Genomic DNA, 18,323 nt, shown 5'->3' on the forward strand with positions numbered 1-18,323 from the left:
GCTCGAGGTCATTTGGCAGTAAATGACAGTGCCAAGAGAAACAAGCTTTCTGACTCCCCCCATTTGCCCACACAGTACTCGGCCTGGTATCTTTCACCAGGTGGGCATCCTGTCCTTGTTGTGCCAAACAGATAATTAATACACACACACAAGTTTTCACCAGGTTCCTGAAAAGTACAGAAGCAACCTCAACCTCCAAGCCCTTCTTTCCAGAGCCTTCCATGCTGGGAATTGAGGAGGATCAAAGTCAATGTGTGGCCCTCTCTCAAGCCCCCTTTGGGGTCTCTTCTCTTTCTGTTCCTTCCTCATATCCACTCTTGAGGGCTACTTCTAGAAGTTCCTCACCTCAAAGATCAGGCACTGCCCAGGGCAGGAGTTACCACCTGCTAATTTGCAAATTCTCATCTTCCCACAAGTGCTACACCTTGAGACAGGAAATACAGAAGTTACTAAGTTTCCTCCGAGCTCCCTGAGTGAATTCAGTCGGAGCTAATCCCTCTCTGCCTCAGATCACTCAAGCAGGTTCGTTTATAAAATGTGTGAGTAGGGGAGGAGCTGGGGAACCCTTAGGTACACCTGACAGAACAGGAGAAAGAGGGGACCAAGGAGGGGGTGTGGGGGGTGGAGGGAGATGGGTAGAGGAGCACAATGACTAAATTGTGAAGTCTGGACGCTGGGGACAGCTATGCTGCTGAGACTGACTCACTGCTGAAGGGACAGAACTGCCGAGGGGATTGCACTGTTTTAATTACTCGCTCTGGTAACTGACTAATAACAGACTGATGCCCAAAGCTACACACTTAGGAAGCAGGCAGAGGCAGGAACGAGGAACTCTGTCCTCCTCCGCTCCCTTTTCTCCTCTCATCCGATGCTCACCACTCTGCAGCAGGCAGGCACACCCTGAGCTTGCCGGGTTCTGTCGCATCACCCCTGATAGGGAAGTCCCCTCCCTGCTCTCTCGAGGGTTGAAGAGAAGCGTTGGGCATCAGAGGTTTCTCTCAGCTTTATCAACTTCTCCCCCATCGCATGCCCTTTGCAGGGAACCTGATCTGAGAAAACGGCTTTCCCTGAGCGCCTGAAGCTGACAAACGTTGGGCGCCTCTGGTCCCTAAGCACATGCGCCCGCCTGGTGTGTCCCTCAGCCTGGGTCTCTGTTGTGAGGGTGGGAGGTGTAAGTGTCACAGCCAAGTGTTCCTCCCCCATGCGCGCACCCACCAGCGAAACCGGAAGGAAGGCTTTGCTCTTGCCTTTTTTCCCTCCCTACCTGAATTCCGGGACCAGGTTAGGCTGCAAACCGTAGAAAGCAGCGGAGAGAGTGACCAACCACCCGGGCTTGTAACTCCCATTCTCGCACTCCAGGTAAGGCGGAGACCACTTGACATGGCTCTTGTCCCCGCCAAGCCCGTCTCTGCGCCTCCAGCTATGGCCCAGGCCCCGGGGCCCCTGATTTGAGCCGCGGCGGTGTAAGTGGGTCCTCCACTTGCGCCGGAGACCATGGAACCACTCGGTCTCCAGCGTGGCGTTGGCCAGGTGGTGTGCCGAGGAGGACAGGTCCTGGAGCAGGATGCGACTCTCCTCGCGCGTGGCCTGGAGGAAGACCTGCGGGGCCGGCGCGGACAGCGACTCGGTGCTGAAGGTGATGGCCGCCCGGGAGATACTGGGCTCGCCCTCCAGGAGGCTCCGCACCAGTGCCTGGTACCACTCCAGGTCGTCCTGCAAGTTCTGCTCCCGGGACTTATTGCTCTGCAGCATCATGTTGAGGAAGTTGGTGGCGTGTGTCAGCGTGTCCAGCGCCCCGTGCAAGGAGGGATGGGAGCTGGCTAGAGCTGGCGACTTCCCCGGCAGGCCCGCCAACTCGTAGCGGCCGGAGCAGTTGGCTCGCTTCAGCTGGTGGGAGTCCCCGGTGTAGAGGTAGGAGGCCACGTCCATGGGCACCTCCTCGGCGAGTTTCTGCGCCAAGATGGTGCCGTCGGTGGAGCGGCTCCAGGGAGCCGAGGGGTCCGAGGCAGAGGCTCGAGCCGGCTGCTGGGCGTGCTGCTTCGCCCTCAGGGTCCTCTCTCGAGGGAAATCCGGACGTCCCGGAGGGTCGCGGCTGGAGCCAACAGCTCCCAAACCCAGGTGAGCGAGCAGGAGGCAGAAGAGTAACGGATAAGCCATGGCTCCCATCTGCCTCGCGGAGAGGAGAGGAGGTAACGGGAGGAATCACTTTTTAAATTTCAGTCGTCAATTTGTCAATACTAAGACTTTTACTAGGAGTCTTCCCTTTCTCCGGATGGCACCCAGTCCAAAAGGACTTTAAAATAAGAATGTTTCGAAATTGGCCCGGCTGGCTAAGCCACCGTCACAGGAAATCGAATCACCTGTGGCAACGCTGGCTGCACCCGTTCCACAATGGGTCGGCTCGAGATTACGCACCTCACAGCCTTGAGCCGAACAGGTTACATCCCCTCTCGCTCCCGGCGGCTATAGTTAGCCTGCTTACGTCTTTCTGCTCAGCAGCTTCCACCGCCGCTCTCATTGAGGTGTGTTCAAGAGCTGCTGCTGCTGCTGCCGCCGCGGCCGCTGAAGACGCTGCTCCATCATCTCACCCGTGGCAGGTCGTTCCCGCCTCCCGGCTCTGGCTCCTCCTCGTTCGCTTCTCCCCGAGGCGCGGAGCGCGCGCGCACAGTCCCGCACCGCCAGGGCAGGAGGGAGTCCCAAAGAGCGAAGATTTCTTTTAAGACGTTTGTCTCTCTGGATTCGGGAGGGCCAGGCAGCTAGTTAATTGGAACCTTTAGGTTTGGCCACAAACCACACTCCTGCCTCTCCTTGCTCTCAGGAGGAAAGCCGGTTTAAAGAGGCAGTTGGCCGCAACCAAACCCTTGTAGGGCTGCTTCAAGTCATCGAGTTCCCTGTTTGGTCGGCTTCTCTGTCAATCAGCCGACTGCCATTTGTTGGGCTGGGGCGGGAGCTGTCCAGTGCTGAACCCGAGGCAGCACGGAGGAGGCGCAGGAGCAGGCGGTGGCGCGGGATGCAGCAGAGACGAGTCCTTTCACCCACTCGCGTTCCCTGATGACTCGGAAACCTGACGGGGTGGAGGTGGGGTGGGCGGGAATGAGGGGAGAAGCAGAGCGTTTGTGGCTCAGAGCGAAGGAAACTTGGACGTACTGAGGAGGAGGGTGTTGGCGTCTTCCATGCTTAGTTAAAGCAGCCTTTTCTTTTGCCTGGAAAAGAGTGAGAAAGGAGTTTTCGTTTCTGACTTAAATCAGAGGGGAGGGACGTAGGATGGAGACGTGTCCTCCCGAGCATCTGCTCATTTTAGGCAAATTATCAAATCCTCCTCCTTGTTGTCGGTTAAAGAAATGATTAAAAGCTACTTGCCGAGGTCTTAGCTATAAGGGAGTAATGGAGACATCTACCGTCTGAGCTTTAAGAAAAAATGCTATATTTAAGGAACCTCTGCTTGAAAGAGGGCCAGGATGAATGGGAACCTGTGAAAGTGTATGCAAATGGATATGCGGAAGGGAGAAAACATGTGCAAAGAGCAGGACTCGAAATGTGAGAGAAGGAGAATGAGTGAGTCTGAGGGAGAAAGGAAGTCATTCTTACTGGAAGTTCCTAGAATTAATGGGTATAAGAACTAAGACACCTGGTTAACTAGAGTTTGGGATATCCCAGCAGAAGAAAGAAGAGCTGAATAAGTATGCCAAGGTGCCCCAAATTATTGGGAAATCCCTTAACACAGTCTAATTGTTTTATTTGAAGCTTTAAGAGTGTCTTCTAACATTCTGAAAACACTAATTAGTACTGGATCTATAGTGCTTTATACACGTCCACTTTCCATATGCATCTCCAGTTTCAAATTCGCCGAGAAAATCACAAAGAGAAAACCCCAAATTCATTTCAATTCCCAACTTACAAAGATGTCATTCATGACATTCTAAGATAGCACTGCTTAGATTTACTTTACCATTTCATTTCATTCTCCCCATTGAGAAAATACCTAAACATTGTAATGTAAGCTCCAAAGAGCAAAAACTTCCTGCATTCGTCACTGTAGTATCTTGAGCACCTAGAGCACACAGAAATGCCTGACACACAGTAGGTTCTCACTAAATATTTGCTAAGTGAATGAATGAACCAGAAGATCATGATGATGAAGCTAATTATTTAAAAATCCATCTCCTCACTTAGAAGAGAAGTTTGCCTGATACGTCAGTGATTAAGGCTTTTGGAATAAAACATAGCAACCAGTTTTCCAAACTGCAGTGCGTGGTCTCCAAATCAGTTTTCATATCTATGCAAAGAATGATTATTAGATTCCTATTTACAAGTAGATTTCATGTTCACATTCAAATGCTGCTAAAATTTCTTTAAATTTTATTTTGCAGAGTATGCTCCTTTGCTAAATAAAGGTCATCCCAGTTTAATGCTCTACTATAATATATGTGGCAAAAATAGCAGTTTCTGTTTGTTTAATTTATCAGAGTATACAATATAATGTCCCAACTCTTTAATCATCTAATGACTGAAGTGTAATTTCCTCATTAATTGATGTTTGTAGAAAACCTACACAACTTATTAACAATGCTATAAAATTTTCTATTATGATGCTTAAAAAGGAAGATATAATTTTATTAGTAGGTCCTTCTGTAAGTAATTCAATGACTCAGCAAAACTGAAAGGCCTGAGATCTTGTCCCAGAATTGTTTTAAGCAAAACATATGACCACTAGCAAGACATGTAAAGTTTCTGTCTTGGGACACAAGCTCATCTGAACTTCATGATTTAACATTGACGGAGTACTGAAATGGCACCTGAACCACGCTCTGGGAGTGCCAGCCCTTCACCTTTCATCTAACAAGAAGGAGCAGCCTATGAGATTTTAGCAATTTTAGCATTCCCTTCAGTGGATTGCCTTCAGCCAAACAACTGGGTGAACTACTTGGGTCTAGAGCAGCACTGTCCAATAGAAATATAACGTGAGGCACAAATGTGATCCAGAGGTATAATCGTAAATGTTCCAGTAGCACGTTTAAAAAGTGATATTAATTTTAATAATATATTTTATTTAGCCCCAAATATTATTTAAATAAGTAAACAATATAAATATTATTAATGACATATTTTACCTTGTTTATACTAAATCTTCAAAATCCAATGCATATTTTTACACTCACGGCATGTGGCACTTTGCATTAGCCACATTTCAAGTGTTCAATAACTACCTGTGGCTGGAGACTACTACAGAATGCAAGCTCTAGAAGATAGTGCATTGTGATCTAGAATGCTCTAGATATCCTAGATCCACTCAAGATAAGGCACCATGGTCCAAATGCTGTAGGAGGCCTGGCCCATTTAATAGATCTAGAGTCAAGGTAACTGAATAGGCAGAAAACCCTATGTCTATGTTAGTGCCCATCAATGAAGGAGATAATCCAAAATAGGTTTTTATAAAAGACCAAGATTTGACACATACTCATACTCCTGGAAGCAGACTGCAAAATTCCACACCAACTCACAAAGACACATCATCCATGCAACAAATGTTAATTGAGCCTCTACTACACACCAGGCATTGTGCTTGGTACCAGAGCAAAATAGACACATCCTCTGCAGCATAGACACATGGACCTTGTAGTCAAATGAGGAGAGAGAGATAATAAAAAAGCAAACAAATTTCAAAAATTGCACATTGTAGTAAGTGCCATGAAGAAATAAACACTGTAAAGTGATAGAGTAGGGTATGGGGTAGGGGGCTTCTTCTGTAAAGAGATAAAGGAAAGAAAGACTTCTATGAGGAGGTACCAACTGAGCTGAGACCTAAAGAATAAGGAGTAGTTAACTAGGTAGTAGGTAGTAGTGAACTAGCTAAGGGTAGGATGGAAAGCAATTACCTTAGGTAGAGAGAGTAGTATATGAGTGCACTAAGACTACAAATATTCCCTTCTTAGCAGGACAGAATAGAAGAAGATAACTGAAATAAGCTGAAGTTCATATATAATAGGAAAAGGACAAACAATTAAGACAAAAGGAAAATTATTTTATAAAATAATCAAGTGATCCTGACATGAATAGCACCCCCCCACCCGCCACCAGTTACATGAGTGGAATTTGTAGAGGTGGACAGATATGCCTGTGTGGCCTCAAAATTGGGAACTAAGTTGTCTAAAAGCATATTGACACTGTGTAGGAGCTTACCTGTAATAAAAGAATGTATACACGACCTGTAGGCCATGTGTGAAAAGGCCCCAAGCTTTTTCATCACAGCCTGAAAAGTCAGTCTAATTACTTTAGAACCGTTGAATATGCACTGATGAAAAAGCAATATGTAATGGAATTATGAGTTATTAGTTGTCATTATATGATTGATTTATCACTATTATAAAAAGAAAAATATGATGTTAGCATATCTTGAAGTAAAAAAAAATTAAATGAGTCAAAGCTGGGGCTGGCCCAGTGACACAGCAGTTGAGTTCGCACGTTCTGCTTCAGCGGCCCGGGGTTAGCCAGTTCAGATCTCGGGTATGGACCTACACACTACTTGTCAAGCCGTGATGTGGCAGGAGTCCCACATACAAAGTAGAGGAAGATGGGCACGGATGTTAGCTCAGGGCCAGTCTTCCTCAGTAAAAATGAGGAGGATTGGCAGTGATTAGCTCAGAGCCAATCTTCCTCAAAAAAAAGAAGAAATGCTGAGATCAGATTTTACGTGAGCAGTATAAAAAGAGTTATTTAAAAATTGTAAGAGCTGCCTTAAATCATTTAAATCAGCAAGGATTAGGACAGTGGGATATGTTGCAAGGACACCAGATTGGTATTTGGGAGACCCAGCTGTACTCTAGGCTCTGCCATTATCTAGTCATGTGACTTTTGACAATTTCCTCAACCTTTCACAGCCCTTTTGCTTCATCTGTAACATCAGAGTGATGTATTAGATACATCCACAACTGGGACAATTGCAGCTGAGTGATGGATAATGGTCCAGGTATATTTTCCAGGAACTCGTCATTCTTGATAGTTCTAGATTTACGAGGTAAATGTTTTTAGACTAAATAATGCTAGATCTCAGAAAATAAAGTGGCACAACCCCAGTCAAATTCCTGATAAAGTAAATAAAACTACAAAGAGATAGCATAGTTTGTCGACAAAACACAAGCTCAGAAATCCAGTTCTTATTCCTGGTCTTTCTGAGATTCTGGATTTCCCTAAGCATATGCTATCCTTGTGCTTCATGTACCCATTCGCAAAATGAAGATCATAGTCTTTGTTATCCAAGAGCAGCGGTTTTGAAATTTCTGGATGCAGGAGTATCACTAGAGAATTCTGATCATCACTGTGAGTCTGGGTGGAACTTGAGAATCTGCATTTTAATAAGCACCACAGGTGATTTTGATGCAAATGATCCATGGAGCACATGCTGAGAAATACTGCCTTGAGCCATGGAAAATAACCCTAAGATATTAGGAGAGAAGATCTCCTGGTAAACACAAAGCCTTGCTATAAATTGTGAAATGTAGCCTGTGAAAAAAAAAATTAAAATAACACCTATAAAGAGCATTATTATCATCATCATCATCATCATCATCATCATCTAAACATTTATATAACAGTGGCCAGGCACAGTTCTAAGGATTTTACACACTTTAGCTCATTAAGTTTTCATTACCACACTGAGAGTTTGGTACTATCACCATTTTACAGATGAGAAACAAAACAAAAAATGAATTGCCTAAAATAATACAGTCATCGGGATCCCGATGTCATCCTCTTAATCACTATACCAGTGGTTCTCAAATGTTGATACTCATTAGGTTCACCTGGAGGGTTTTTGTCAAAGCATAAATTAGTGGCCTTACCCCTAAAATTGCTGACTAAGTAGGTCTGGAATAGGACCTGAGAATTTGCATTCCTAACAAATTTCCAGGTGACACTGCTGGTCCAGGGACCACGCTTTGAGAACCACTACTCTGCACTGTGCTTTTCACTGCTGTAATCTGGCACCTCCATATGCTTTCACTTTTCCATGAAAAAAAGAGAAAGTCAACATTAATGGATGAAAAGATGCCTGAAATCTGCTAAGAAAAAAACCTCTGGTTTTCTATTTCCAACTTAGAAAGCTTACCCAAGATGTTTATGTTTTTTACTTAACAGTTTATTCTCAACTGCCTCCATTTTACCCTTAAAACTCTTACTCCCTGTCAGCATCACTTCTAACAACACTACTTCTCTTTCCAGAGTCATCGCCTCTGCTTTTCACTGTAAAGTCATGACTTGTGCTGTTTTCATTCCTAATGAAGTGCACTTTTTTGAGTACTACTAAACACAGTATCTTCCACAGAGTCACATGGGCTTAGACCCAAATTGCTAGTTTCCCCTAACCCTCCCTGCCCCCATGCACACAAAATGGTTCTATAAACCATGACACCTGAAGAACTTCCTGACCACAAGGGAATAAAACACCAGGAAATGGCATTTATGTAGGAAAATCCTGAATGTGTAAAGTATTTCCCTAAACGACTTTCCAATGATTAACCTGACATTTAGCCACACATTAAAGGACCCATATGGTATTTACAAAAAATCACACCAAATTATTGAAAGCCCAACTCCATTCAATACAAGGATTGGCTTCCTTTATCATTAGGAAGTAAAAACAGAAAATTTGAAATAAAACTTATTGAAAAGAGGATTTTGTGGATAAGAAGAGCTGGGAAACCGATTATTTCGTCTTTGCTCAATCTCGTCTGCTTCCCTTGCTGGAGGGAAGCATCTCACGCCATATGTATCCATATGTTGTTATAGTTCATAATGTTGTTTTCATCAGCATATTACCTGGGGCATAACGGGAGTTTACTTTATCATCAGTTTGGGGCTTGGCTCGCTATCTTAACACAAGAGCTTTTGAAAGTTGGGAACTCCAAGTGCCCAGAACCATGCCTGCCACACATAGGAGACACTAATTAGTGACAATTCCTCATTGATGAAGAACAGAAACCTGCAAATCCAAAAGAAGTCATAAAGAACAAGTTTAGAATAATACTAAGTTACTTGTAAAATTATGCTATTTTAAAAAACTTGAGGGAAATTAATTCAATAATGTTGATGTTGAAATTTCAGATATCATCTTAATGTCAGGACTGTATGGAAAAATAAAGCCAAGAAACATTAACACAGAAATATATTCCAACAAAACATAGTGAAAGAAGAAAATCACTGCACATGTTCCAATGGAAATATCTTCAGGCTAAGAAAATGACAAACCTAAGTATGCATCTAAGTACAAGAGTTTTGCAGATCTGTGATTTTATTTTGAGTAATGTTATATATGCCTAATTAAAAAAAAAAATTTCCTCCAGACCACTGCTATCCCTAAAAAAACAAATGGAGGTAAAGAAATTTACTTTAAGATTTCCTATCTAATATCTGGTCAGTTGATCTCTCTGCCTCTTCCTCCTCTTTCTTCTTCTCCTCCTCTGACAGACATCAAGTGCTCAGTGACAAATTAGCTATAAGTCTGAATTGTCCCCAAGGAAAGGGAAGAGAGAACATCCGTATCTGTGAGGTGGTTATTGAAGTTTATTTAAAAATGTCTTCTTTTGATTGCTTTTGGTACCAGCATTTAAGTAAGTCTACTGCAGAAGCCTGGATCCTGTGGCACATATAAATCATTTCTACTTGTCATTTTGATGTACCCTTTGGAATGATCAGTTTCAGGGAAAATTTTGCCTGGTCCTTACAAACAGCTCCCTATTCAGACGCAGGAGAATTTTAGAGAAGTTTTGGCACAAGCAACTTTCAGCTCCTTTTGTTCATGGTATCAATGAATGGTCTTCAGTAATGGGCTGACTTCAGTTGCACCTGGCCATCACTTACCATAGTATCTGGTGAGGAATGGGTTCTTCATGAGCACTTTATAGAAATGACAGGTTCTTATATATTGCATAGAAAAAGCAGACTAGAGAACAGAAGACCAAAAAGAGAAACAATTTTCAAGAATCTGCAGTATCATGAGTACCAAATGTGATGAAAATTAGCTGTTTCAACTGTTTGTTTTTATGTTTCAAATCAGATATTTTAGAGTAAAAAAAATTTGGTTAAAATTCAAGAAAGTAATAAGAAAGCTTTTCTGAATATCGAGGTTGTTTTTTAATTGAAATGGATTAACCAAGAACTGAAGAGAATCTCTTTCTTTGAAGAGTAATTTGTGATCTCCAGTAGAAACGTAATCCAGTAGAAATGAGTTATATTTAATTCTGCCTCAATAGACAAATGAACCAAATGGTCACTGGAATCTGTTTCTTTCCTACAGTTCTATAATAGACTGAGGAATATATCTTGGTATGTCCTCACAAACAAGAAAACTAGTGCATACATATTTAATTCAAATACTTATTGTAGGCATCAAAATTCAGTCTCCTCTCATGCTGTATTACTCAACCTGGCATTCAAGACCATTTAGCAACTTGTTTGCCCATCCTCTCAGTCCTTCGCTACTTTTGGAGACCCTTCATTCTAACAAAGCTATGCTATCTACACTCTTCCTTTATAAGTAACTTGTACACTCCAGTTCTATCTGCCTTTGTAGAAGCTAATTCCGTCTATTGAGAAAACTTCCACAAATATGTTTCCCTTCCCTTAAAATCATTAAAAGCTACCAACTCTCTGAATAGTCATTTCTCCAAAGAAGATATACAAATGACTAATAAGTGTATGAAAAAATGCTCAACATCATTAGTCTTTAGGGAAATGAAAATTAAAACCACAGGATACCATTATATACCCACTGGAAGGGCTATAATAAATAAGATGGACAGTAATAAATGTTGTTGAGGTTATGAGAAAACAAGAGCCTTCGTGCACTTCTGGTGGGAACGTAAAGTGGCACAGTCACTATGTAAAACATGTTAGCAGTTTCTCAAAAAGTTCAGTATAAACGACCATATAACCTAGCAATTCTACTCCTAGGTATTTACCCAAGAGCGGTGAAAACCCATGTCCACACAAAATGTGCTACGTGAATGTTCACAGCAGTTTTACTCTTAATAGCCGAAATCTAGAAACAACCTACAGGTCCATCAGCTGGCAAAGATATAGACACAATGTGGTACAGCCATATGATAGAATACTATTCAGTCATGAAATGAACAAACTGCTGACACATGCTATGTCATGGATAGAGTTCAAAAACATTACGCTAAGTAAAAGAAGCTAGACACAAGAGACCACCTATTGTGTTTGTATGAAATGTCCAGAAAAGGAAAATTTATAGAGACAAAAGGTAGATTAGTGGTTGCCTGGACCTGGAAATGGAAACAAGAATCAGCTGTAAATGGGCATGAGGGATCTTACTGGAGGGATGAAAATATTCTGAAACTGATGTTGATAATATACCCTTAAAATCATTCAATCATACACTTGAAATGGGTGATATTTAAAACATATTTCAATAAAGTTTGTCGCAAAGAAAAAAGAACTACAAATTCTAGGTGTTCTCCAGAATTCACATATTTCTAGAATCATCCTTTGATTCTATCTAGAATCATCTTGGTTGTTATGAACCCATTTTGTGTGATATGATTTGCATTTGCTGACAACGCTATCTGTGAATACCTATGTGGACAATTGAAGAAGTTTTGAGTAGCCTCTTCATCTATGTTATTTATTATTTTACTTTATTTAACAAATAAACACTTATTGGAGGTTCATTATGTGCCAGACACTGTTCTAGATAAAAGTGATAATAGCAGTAAACAGGTCAAGTTTCTGTCATCATGGTGCTTACATTCCACAGAGGAGACCACAGAAAACAAACGAAAAACAATAGCAACATAAGTTTCAGACATAATAAGTACTATGAGGAAAAACAGTGTAGGGTAAGAAAATATAGAGAGATTGGTGGTCAGGGAAAGTACCTCTGATCAAAGTGAATGACGTGAAAGAGTGATGCGTGCAAAAACCCAAAAGAACAACTTTCCCAGCAGAGAATAATGATCGTAAAAGCCCTGAAAGAGGATCAAGCCTAGTCCGTCCCAGAAAGAGCAAAAACGACTGTGTGGTTGCAGGCCAGGGAAAGGGAAGACAAGGATGAACTCACATAAGGATTTTGTGCTGTGGCAATGAGTTTCAGTTTTTTTACAAGGGCGATTGGAAGTTGTGAGAGGATTTTGACAGGAGTGACAAAATCATTGGGCTGCCATATAGGCGAAAGGAGGATGGCCAGAGTAGAAGCAGAGAGACTAGTTAGGAAGCTGTTGCAGTAGTCAGATAACGAGATGGTGGTGGTGTGGACTGGAAGCGGACAGAGAAAGCAGGATGATGATGGTTGAGATGGTTGAAAATTGTTGAATTCAGTATTGTAATTTTCTGAAGGTCAAGAATGTTGCCCATTAATACCTTCTGTATATTAGATGCAAATGAGATTTTCCTAGTGTAGGAATGATATTAACATATAAAATAATTTATGCCAACTCCATTTGGCAGTAGAATCCTAAGTTGAGATTAAAAATTATCTTTATGTTTTCGAAAAATCGCTCTTCCTACATATCAGTATAAAAGCACTTATATCTCAATTGAAAATGAGTAAAGGACAAGAACAGAAATTTCAAAACAGAAGAAACAAATATGTCAGTAAACATATGAAGAGAATGTACAACTTCATTAGTAAGTGTGGAAATTCAAAACAAAACACAGTGAGATTCAAGGCAAATCTATATGATAGGCAAAAATTAAAATGTCCAATAATACCAAGTTATTGGTACTGAATGTGGAGAGGATGGAGCAGATGTGGATCCACAAAGTCTCTTATGCACCTCTGGTGGAAATGTAAATGGATAATAATAATTAGCATTATCTTATAATGTCAAACATTCACCTACTGTATGATCCAGCACTTCCACTACTGATATAGACACAAAAGAAACTCTAGCACATGTATACCATGTGCAAGAATGTTAATAACATCACTGTTTAAATAGAGTACCCTGGAAAAACCTGTATTGTATGCTCATCAATGGGAGAAAAAGTGAATAAACTGTGATATACTCACACATATGAAAATGAGAGCAAGGAAATTACGATTCAGGGAGGTGGCTGAGCTCTTTGGGTGGGGGCAGGTATGAGAATGGGATGCGGAAGGACCATAGGGCTAGATGTGATGTATTGTCAACATCCTAGCTTTGGTACTAGCTGGTAGATTCATGGGTGCTTTTTAAAAATAATTAATAAATAAACCATATCATGCATTGACCAATGTTGAAAGTGTATTGAACAAAGGATTATAGTAAATCCAAGTTCCAGAGGTCAAGTAAAGAAGCTAAGAAAAGGAAAAGAGGAGAGAAAAGAAATCACTATTAATTTTGATTGCTTCTACGGCATTGTCCCCAGATGAATGATGCTCATGAGCTATGAGAGGACCCCCCCACCTTTACAATTTATTGGGCTGACACATCTGACAAAGCAATGGTGTAAATGTTCCAGTAGGTGCCAGCATGTTACGCCTCCTGAGTAACAGTCAACTTTTCTGACTGGCTTAGCCCAAAGGCCAACAATCTACTTGTGGAAAGCTTCAGTGCTCCACCAGGCCTCTGGGGGAGGTGTTTGAAATGAGGAAGGGGTTTCGGTGCCTGCTGTCAACTAGATCTCTGTGTTAACAGTTAACAACAGTTGTTATTCACACTCTGCCGAGCCTTTATCTTTGATGGCAGTCCACTTCAGGCTGAAGTTTGCTTGCACTTTCTGAGAGTTAAGTCCTTTCTCCCCTTTCCTATCAGTCTCTAAACTTATGAAGTCTGCACCCAGAACACTATTTCTAGGCCTCCAATGCATCTCCTCAAAGACTGGCTGACCCACTTTCCAGATGGAGCCAACATCACCCTCTATCTGATCCATAAATCATGAACAGAAGGCTGAGGAAATGAGAAGCTGCATACCCACTGGGAGGGGAGCTAAACTTCCAGCATGGGGTACAGGGCAAGATCACAGAGGCACAACATAATTCTCCAGAAAGCCAGTTTTGATCAATGACAGAACAGCCTGGTTCCATATGAAATTATCCTGGAGTTTTAAACACAAATAAACAGTAATATTGAAATTAGGTAACACCACAAATTTAATCTGACATATTTAATGATATGTATTATGATAATTATGGCACCTGAAGACTAGATATAAATAGTGAGCCATTCACATATTTGGAAATATAGCTATTTGTGGGATTTCCTCAGACAAAAGATGAGAAAGAGAAAAGATAACGTTTATGAGCTTCTCTCCTGCCACAGGGACACAAGGCACTGCTTCAACGGCACTTCTCTAAAAGGGATTGAAGGTTTGAATTCAGGGAAGAATGCTGACCTCCCACAGGACCTGGGCTATGAGAACCTTCGTTTAGTCCCCTTGGAAGAAGAAAATAGCCAGATACCCCAGAGAGGCTGATTTCAGTGTTCATTTAGAAGTCAAGGGTATGTCAAGTCAGATCTCTCTCTCTGATAATAGATAAGCACACAGAAGCCCTGCCTAGGGGTCTGCTTTTAAACATCAAGCAACTGTGGAAGCTGTTTAATGAGAGATGTTGGGAAGGACAGCTAGATATATAAGCAAGCTAGAAAAATAGCCACATTTTCAGTACAACTTAATAATAACATTTAGACCAGGTATTTTCTTAAAACTAAGCTTTTTACTGGTTAACTCAGTCCAAGTAAATTAGGAATTGAACTAACAAAGGCCAGATCACAGAATACCTCAACTATTGGCAGAGAATTTTTGACTTCATGCAACAGTTCTATGATTATCGGTAAATTCATCTCTAAAATTGACCTGGAGGTCATGGGAAGGGTAGCTGTCAGAAAAAAGTGCCCAGGGATTGGTCTCTCCTTGCCAAATGACTTCTGAATTGGTAAATTCCTGAAAACCAGGACAGAGCTTCCTGCAAATTTTGATGAATTTGTTTTTGCCTCCAGTTTACTGGCTTTATATCACAATATCTATTGAGGAAGCTGGGTTTACCCCATCCTGGCACTCACTCCCTCCTAAGATGAGGGCAGATATGGGACAAGGACCAGGAGAGAACTGAGCCATAGTGCTAAGGGGTAGATCTTTTGAGCATAAAGAGTGAAGAGGATAAAAAAAATTCTTGCGTCTGCATAAGGTACCCACCTGAATTCCTTTTATGGATTCTTTTTCCTTATTTAAACTTATCATTTGAGCAGCCGAAGTAAAAATGTGGGCTGAGGATCTCCCTCGTAGCGAGAGATACACCTCCTCCCCACCACCCAGCAACATCCTCACCAAAGCATGTGGAGTAAAACAGCCTCCTATCAAAAGTCAGGAGGAGATCAGAGGGGAGGTGGGGAAAAAAGTAGCATTGAGTAGATGGGTCAACGTGGCCACTCTAGAGCCTTCTGGAATCTCTAAGTTATCTCTCATAAGATATCTTTTCCTTGTTGGCTTTGACTCTTGTGGGGTTTTTTTTTCCTTACCATAATGGTGGTAAGGCATTAAAGTTTAGGGTGTGAGCCAAGGGAAAAATGGTCAAGAAAACAACCTGCCAGGCTCGGCTTCTAAGACACGGGGACAAAAGAAGTCCTTGCAACAGCTCACAGTCTAGCTAAACTTACCAGGCTCAGGAGACCCACGTGTAAGGTTGGAGTCAAAGTTCTGTAGTAATAAAAAATATATACGACTTGGGGATGGTTTCACCTCCTACACACATAGCTCCCTGGAGAAGCTCATTCAGGGGGGCTGAGTTTACAATCCTGGTCATGGCCACATTCTTTATGACCAAGACTGACTAATATTTCCCACTGCCATCATCCAGCTCTGAGGTGGCAGCAAGAGTTCTGCTTGTGACTAATGAGGGTAAGCTGGGTGCATGCCCTGAGGGTCTGAGCAGGGCAAGTCTCTCCCTCCTCCCATGTACTCTGCAACTCAGAAGCACCTCAGAGAAAGCAGAGGAACCACACGAGGACATCTTCAGACGGAAGAGTGGGCAGCTGTCACAGGCCTTCATCCTGAACCCTTAGCTCTGCTCCTATCCTACACAAACGAAGCCTTTTCTTGAGATCTGACCATTGGGAAACGAGTCCAGCTGCCAATCACCCAGATTTTGAATCTCAAACTTTTTTGTGTGTTTGTATCATCACAAGGTAAAGATCTCAGTTTACAAACTCAGCTGTAAATGGAATATGGTTATTAAATATTCTAGGAAACAAATTAATTTTTACTTTAATATTTCATCTCAATGAGCAAATCAAAAATTCAGCCTCAGACATTCTAGAAAGATCTACCTCTCCCACACCTCGTAAGGCTTCACACGGTGACAGGGTGTGGGGGCTTAGTCCTCAGTCACCTGTTTACTCCACTTACCACCAGCATACCCACTGACCCTGATTGTATAGACCCAGACCCAGTGGCTCTCTGATGCATGTCAGACCATACATGGGCCACCGGAATCTCTGCCACGTGCAAAACTGAGCTCTGAGGTGCTTGTAATCCAGAGTTGCCTGATTTAGCAAACAAACAAAAAAATAGGACATCCGTTAAATTTGAATTTCAGGTAAACAGCAAATAATTTTTTAGTGTAAGTATGCTCCATGAAATATTTGGAACATAATTGTACCAAAAACTTGTTCGTTGTCCATGTGAATTTCAAATTTAACCAGATGTCCTGTATTTTATCTGTCAACTCCGCTGTGATCCCCCTGCCAATATTCCTCTGTGAGAGCTTGCTGCCTCCCTGAGGCACCTCCAGGAAACAAGACCTGGGTCACTGTTGCTGTGGGTTTATGTACCTCTTCTCATACTAGACCAGGGGAATTTTTTTTTTCTGGGAAATTATTGTTCTCATTGAGATTGAACTTTTTCAAACAAAGCCAGGAACATCCTGCAGATGGTTCTGCTTTCCACCTGCCACACACCTGCCCTGAGGCAATGAATTACAGTCAACTACCTTGAAATGAAAGGAGGGGAGAATTAAGCTCTCAAATAGTTTAGCTACACTTCTTTTTTTCCCCCTTTAGTTTTCTTGCTCCCTCTATCTCGCTCTCTCTTCCCTTTCTCTCTGCTTTCTTTTTGCAATATCAAAAGAAAATGTTGGGAAAACGCATTTTCATTTAGGTGAAGAGATCAGGAAATTCTTACACTATAAAGAGATTATAAAAATACAGTAAGACAGTTAGAATCCAAGAAGTCAGAGTACCATAGAGCACAAATACAGAGGAGTAGATATGCTTGCATCTCACAAAAATCTTTTTTCTAAATTTACGTTTCAAGACCATAGACGTTTTCCATAAAAGTGTGATCCCATTGTAACTCAAAAGAGAAATTACTAAGAAAATGCATTGCTGTCTGACAACTACGTATACTTATTTTAAAAATAGAAATATCATATGATCCAGCCATTGCACTACTGGGTATTTATCCAAAGAACATGAAATCAATAATTCAAAAAGATCTATCTACCCCTATGTTCATTCAGCATTATTCACAATAGCCAAGAAATGGAAGCAACACAAGTGCCCATCAACAGATGAATGGATGAAGAAGTTGCGGTGTATACATACAATGAAATACTACTCAGTCATTAAAAAGACAAAAATCGTACCATTTGCGACAACATGGATGGACCTTGAGGGTATTATGCTAAGCAAAATAAGTCAGACAGAGAAAGACAAATACTATATGTTTCACTTATATGTGGAAGTTAAACAAACAAACACATAGATAAGGAGAACAGATTGGTGGTTACCAAAGGGAAAGGAGGTGGGAGGAGGGCGAAAGGGGTAAAGGGGCAGATATGTATGGTGATGGATAAAAACTAGACTATTGGTGGTGAACATGATGCAGTCTATACAGAAACTGAAATATAATAATGTGCACCTAAAATGTACACAATGTTATAAGCCAATGTGACCTCAATAAAATAATTTTTAAAAATGTTTTGTTTACTTTATATGTATTTAATTTAATTGTTGACTAGATTATTTCACGAAATCCAGGTATATATTATAAGGAATGAATGAGATGACTGCACAAAAATGTACATAAAAAGACACTCATTGCAGCATTATTTATGAAAAAGTGAGAACAAATTTAAGTGTCCTTTAGTCAAATATTGATTAAATAGATTGAGATATAATTACCTACTATGGCTATTAAACCTGTTATTTTATTCATCGTTATATCATAGTCCCTAAAGGAAGGAAAAGAAGTTAAACTATATGAGTCGAAAAGAAGACATAAAACTGTCATTTTTCAATGACAGCATAATTATACACGTGCAAAATCCAAAATAATCTATAAATCAATTATTTCAATTAATAAATAAGTCTAACAAGGTACAAAGTATA

At 41.4% G+C, this 18,323-nt stretch overlaps 1 protein-coding gene and 1 long non-coding RNA gene across 3 annotated transcripts in view; one reads left to right on the forward strand and one right to left on the reverse strand.

Annotated features, from left to right (window-relative positions):
* LOC102148063 (uncharacterized) overlaps positions 1–11,687 on the forward strand; it is a 36,610-nt gene extending 24,923 nt beyond the window's left edge. Inside the window, exon 4 of the long non-coding RNA XR_289733.4 lies at positions 9,100–11,687. This is a non-coding gene — a long non-coding RNA (uncharacterized lncRNA). The remainder of the gene's footprint in view (positions 1–9,099) is intronic.
* GPR158 (G protein-coupled receptor 158) overlaps positions 1–18,323 on the reverse strand; it is a 408,291-nt gene that overhangs the window by 351,478 nt on the left and 38,490 nt on the right. The window contains exon 2 of one of the 2 annotated variants that reach the window (XM_070254823.1): positions 1,265–3,203. In XM_070254823.1, the coding sequence (XP_070110924.1) occupies positions 1,265–2,166 (902 nt within the window). In that variant the 5' untranslated portion in view covers positions 2,167–3,203. Of the gene's footprint in view, positions 1–1,264; positions 3,216–18,323 lie in introns of those variants that run through there. The other variant, XM_001495442.7, reaches the window with a different exon arrangement.

This window comes from Equus caballus, chromosome 29 (genome assembly GCF_041296265.1).
Source record: "Equus caballus isolate H_3958 breed thoroughbred chromosome 29, TB-T2T, whole genome shotgun sequence".
NCBI lineage: Eukaryota > Metazoa > Chordata > Mammalia > Perissodactyla > Equidae > Equus > Equus caballus.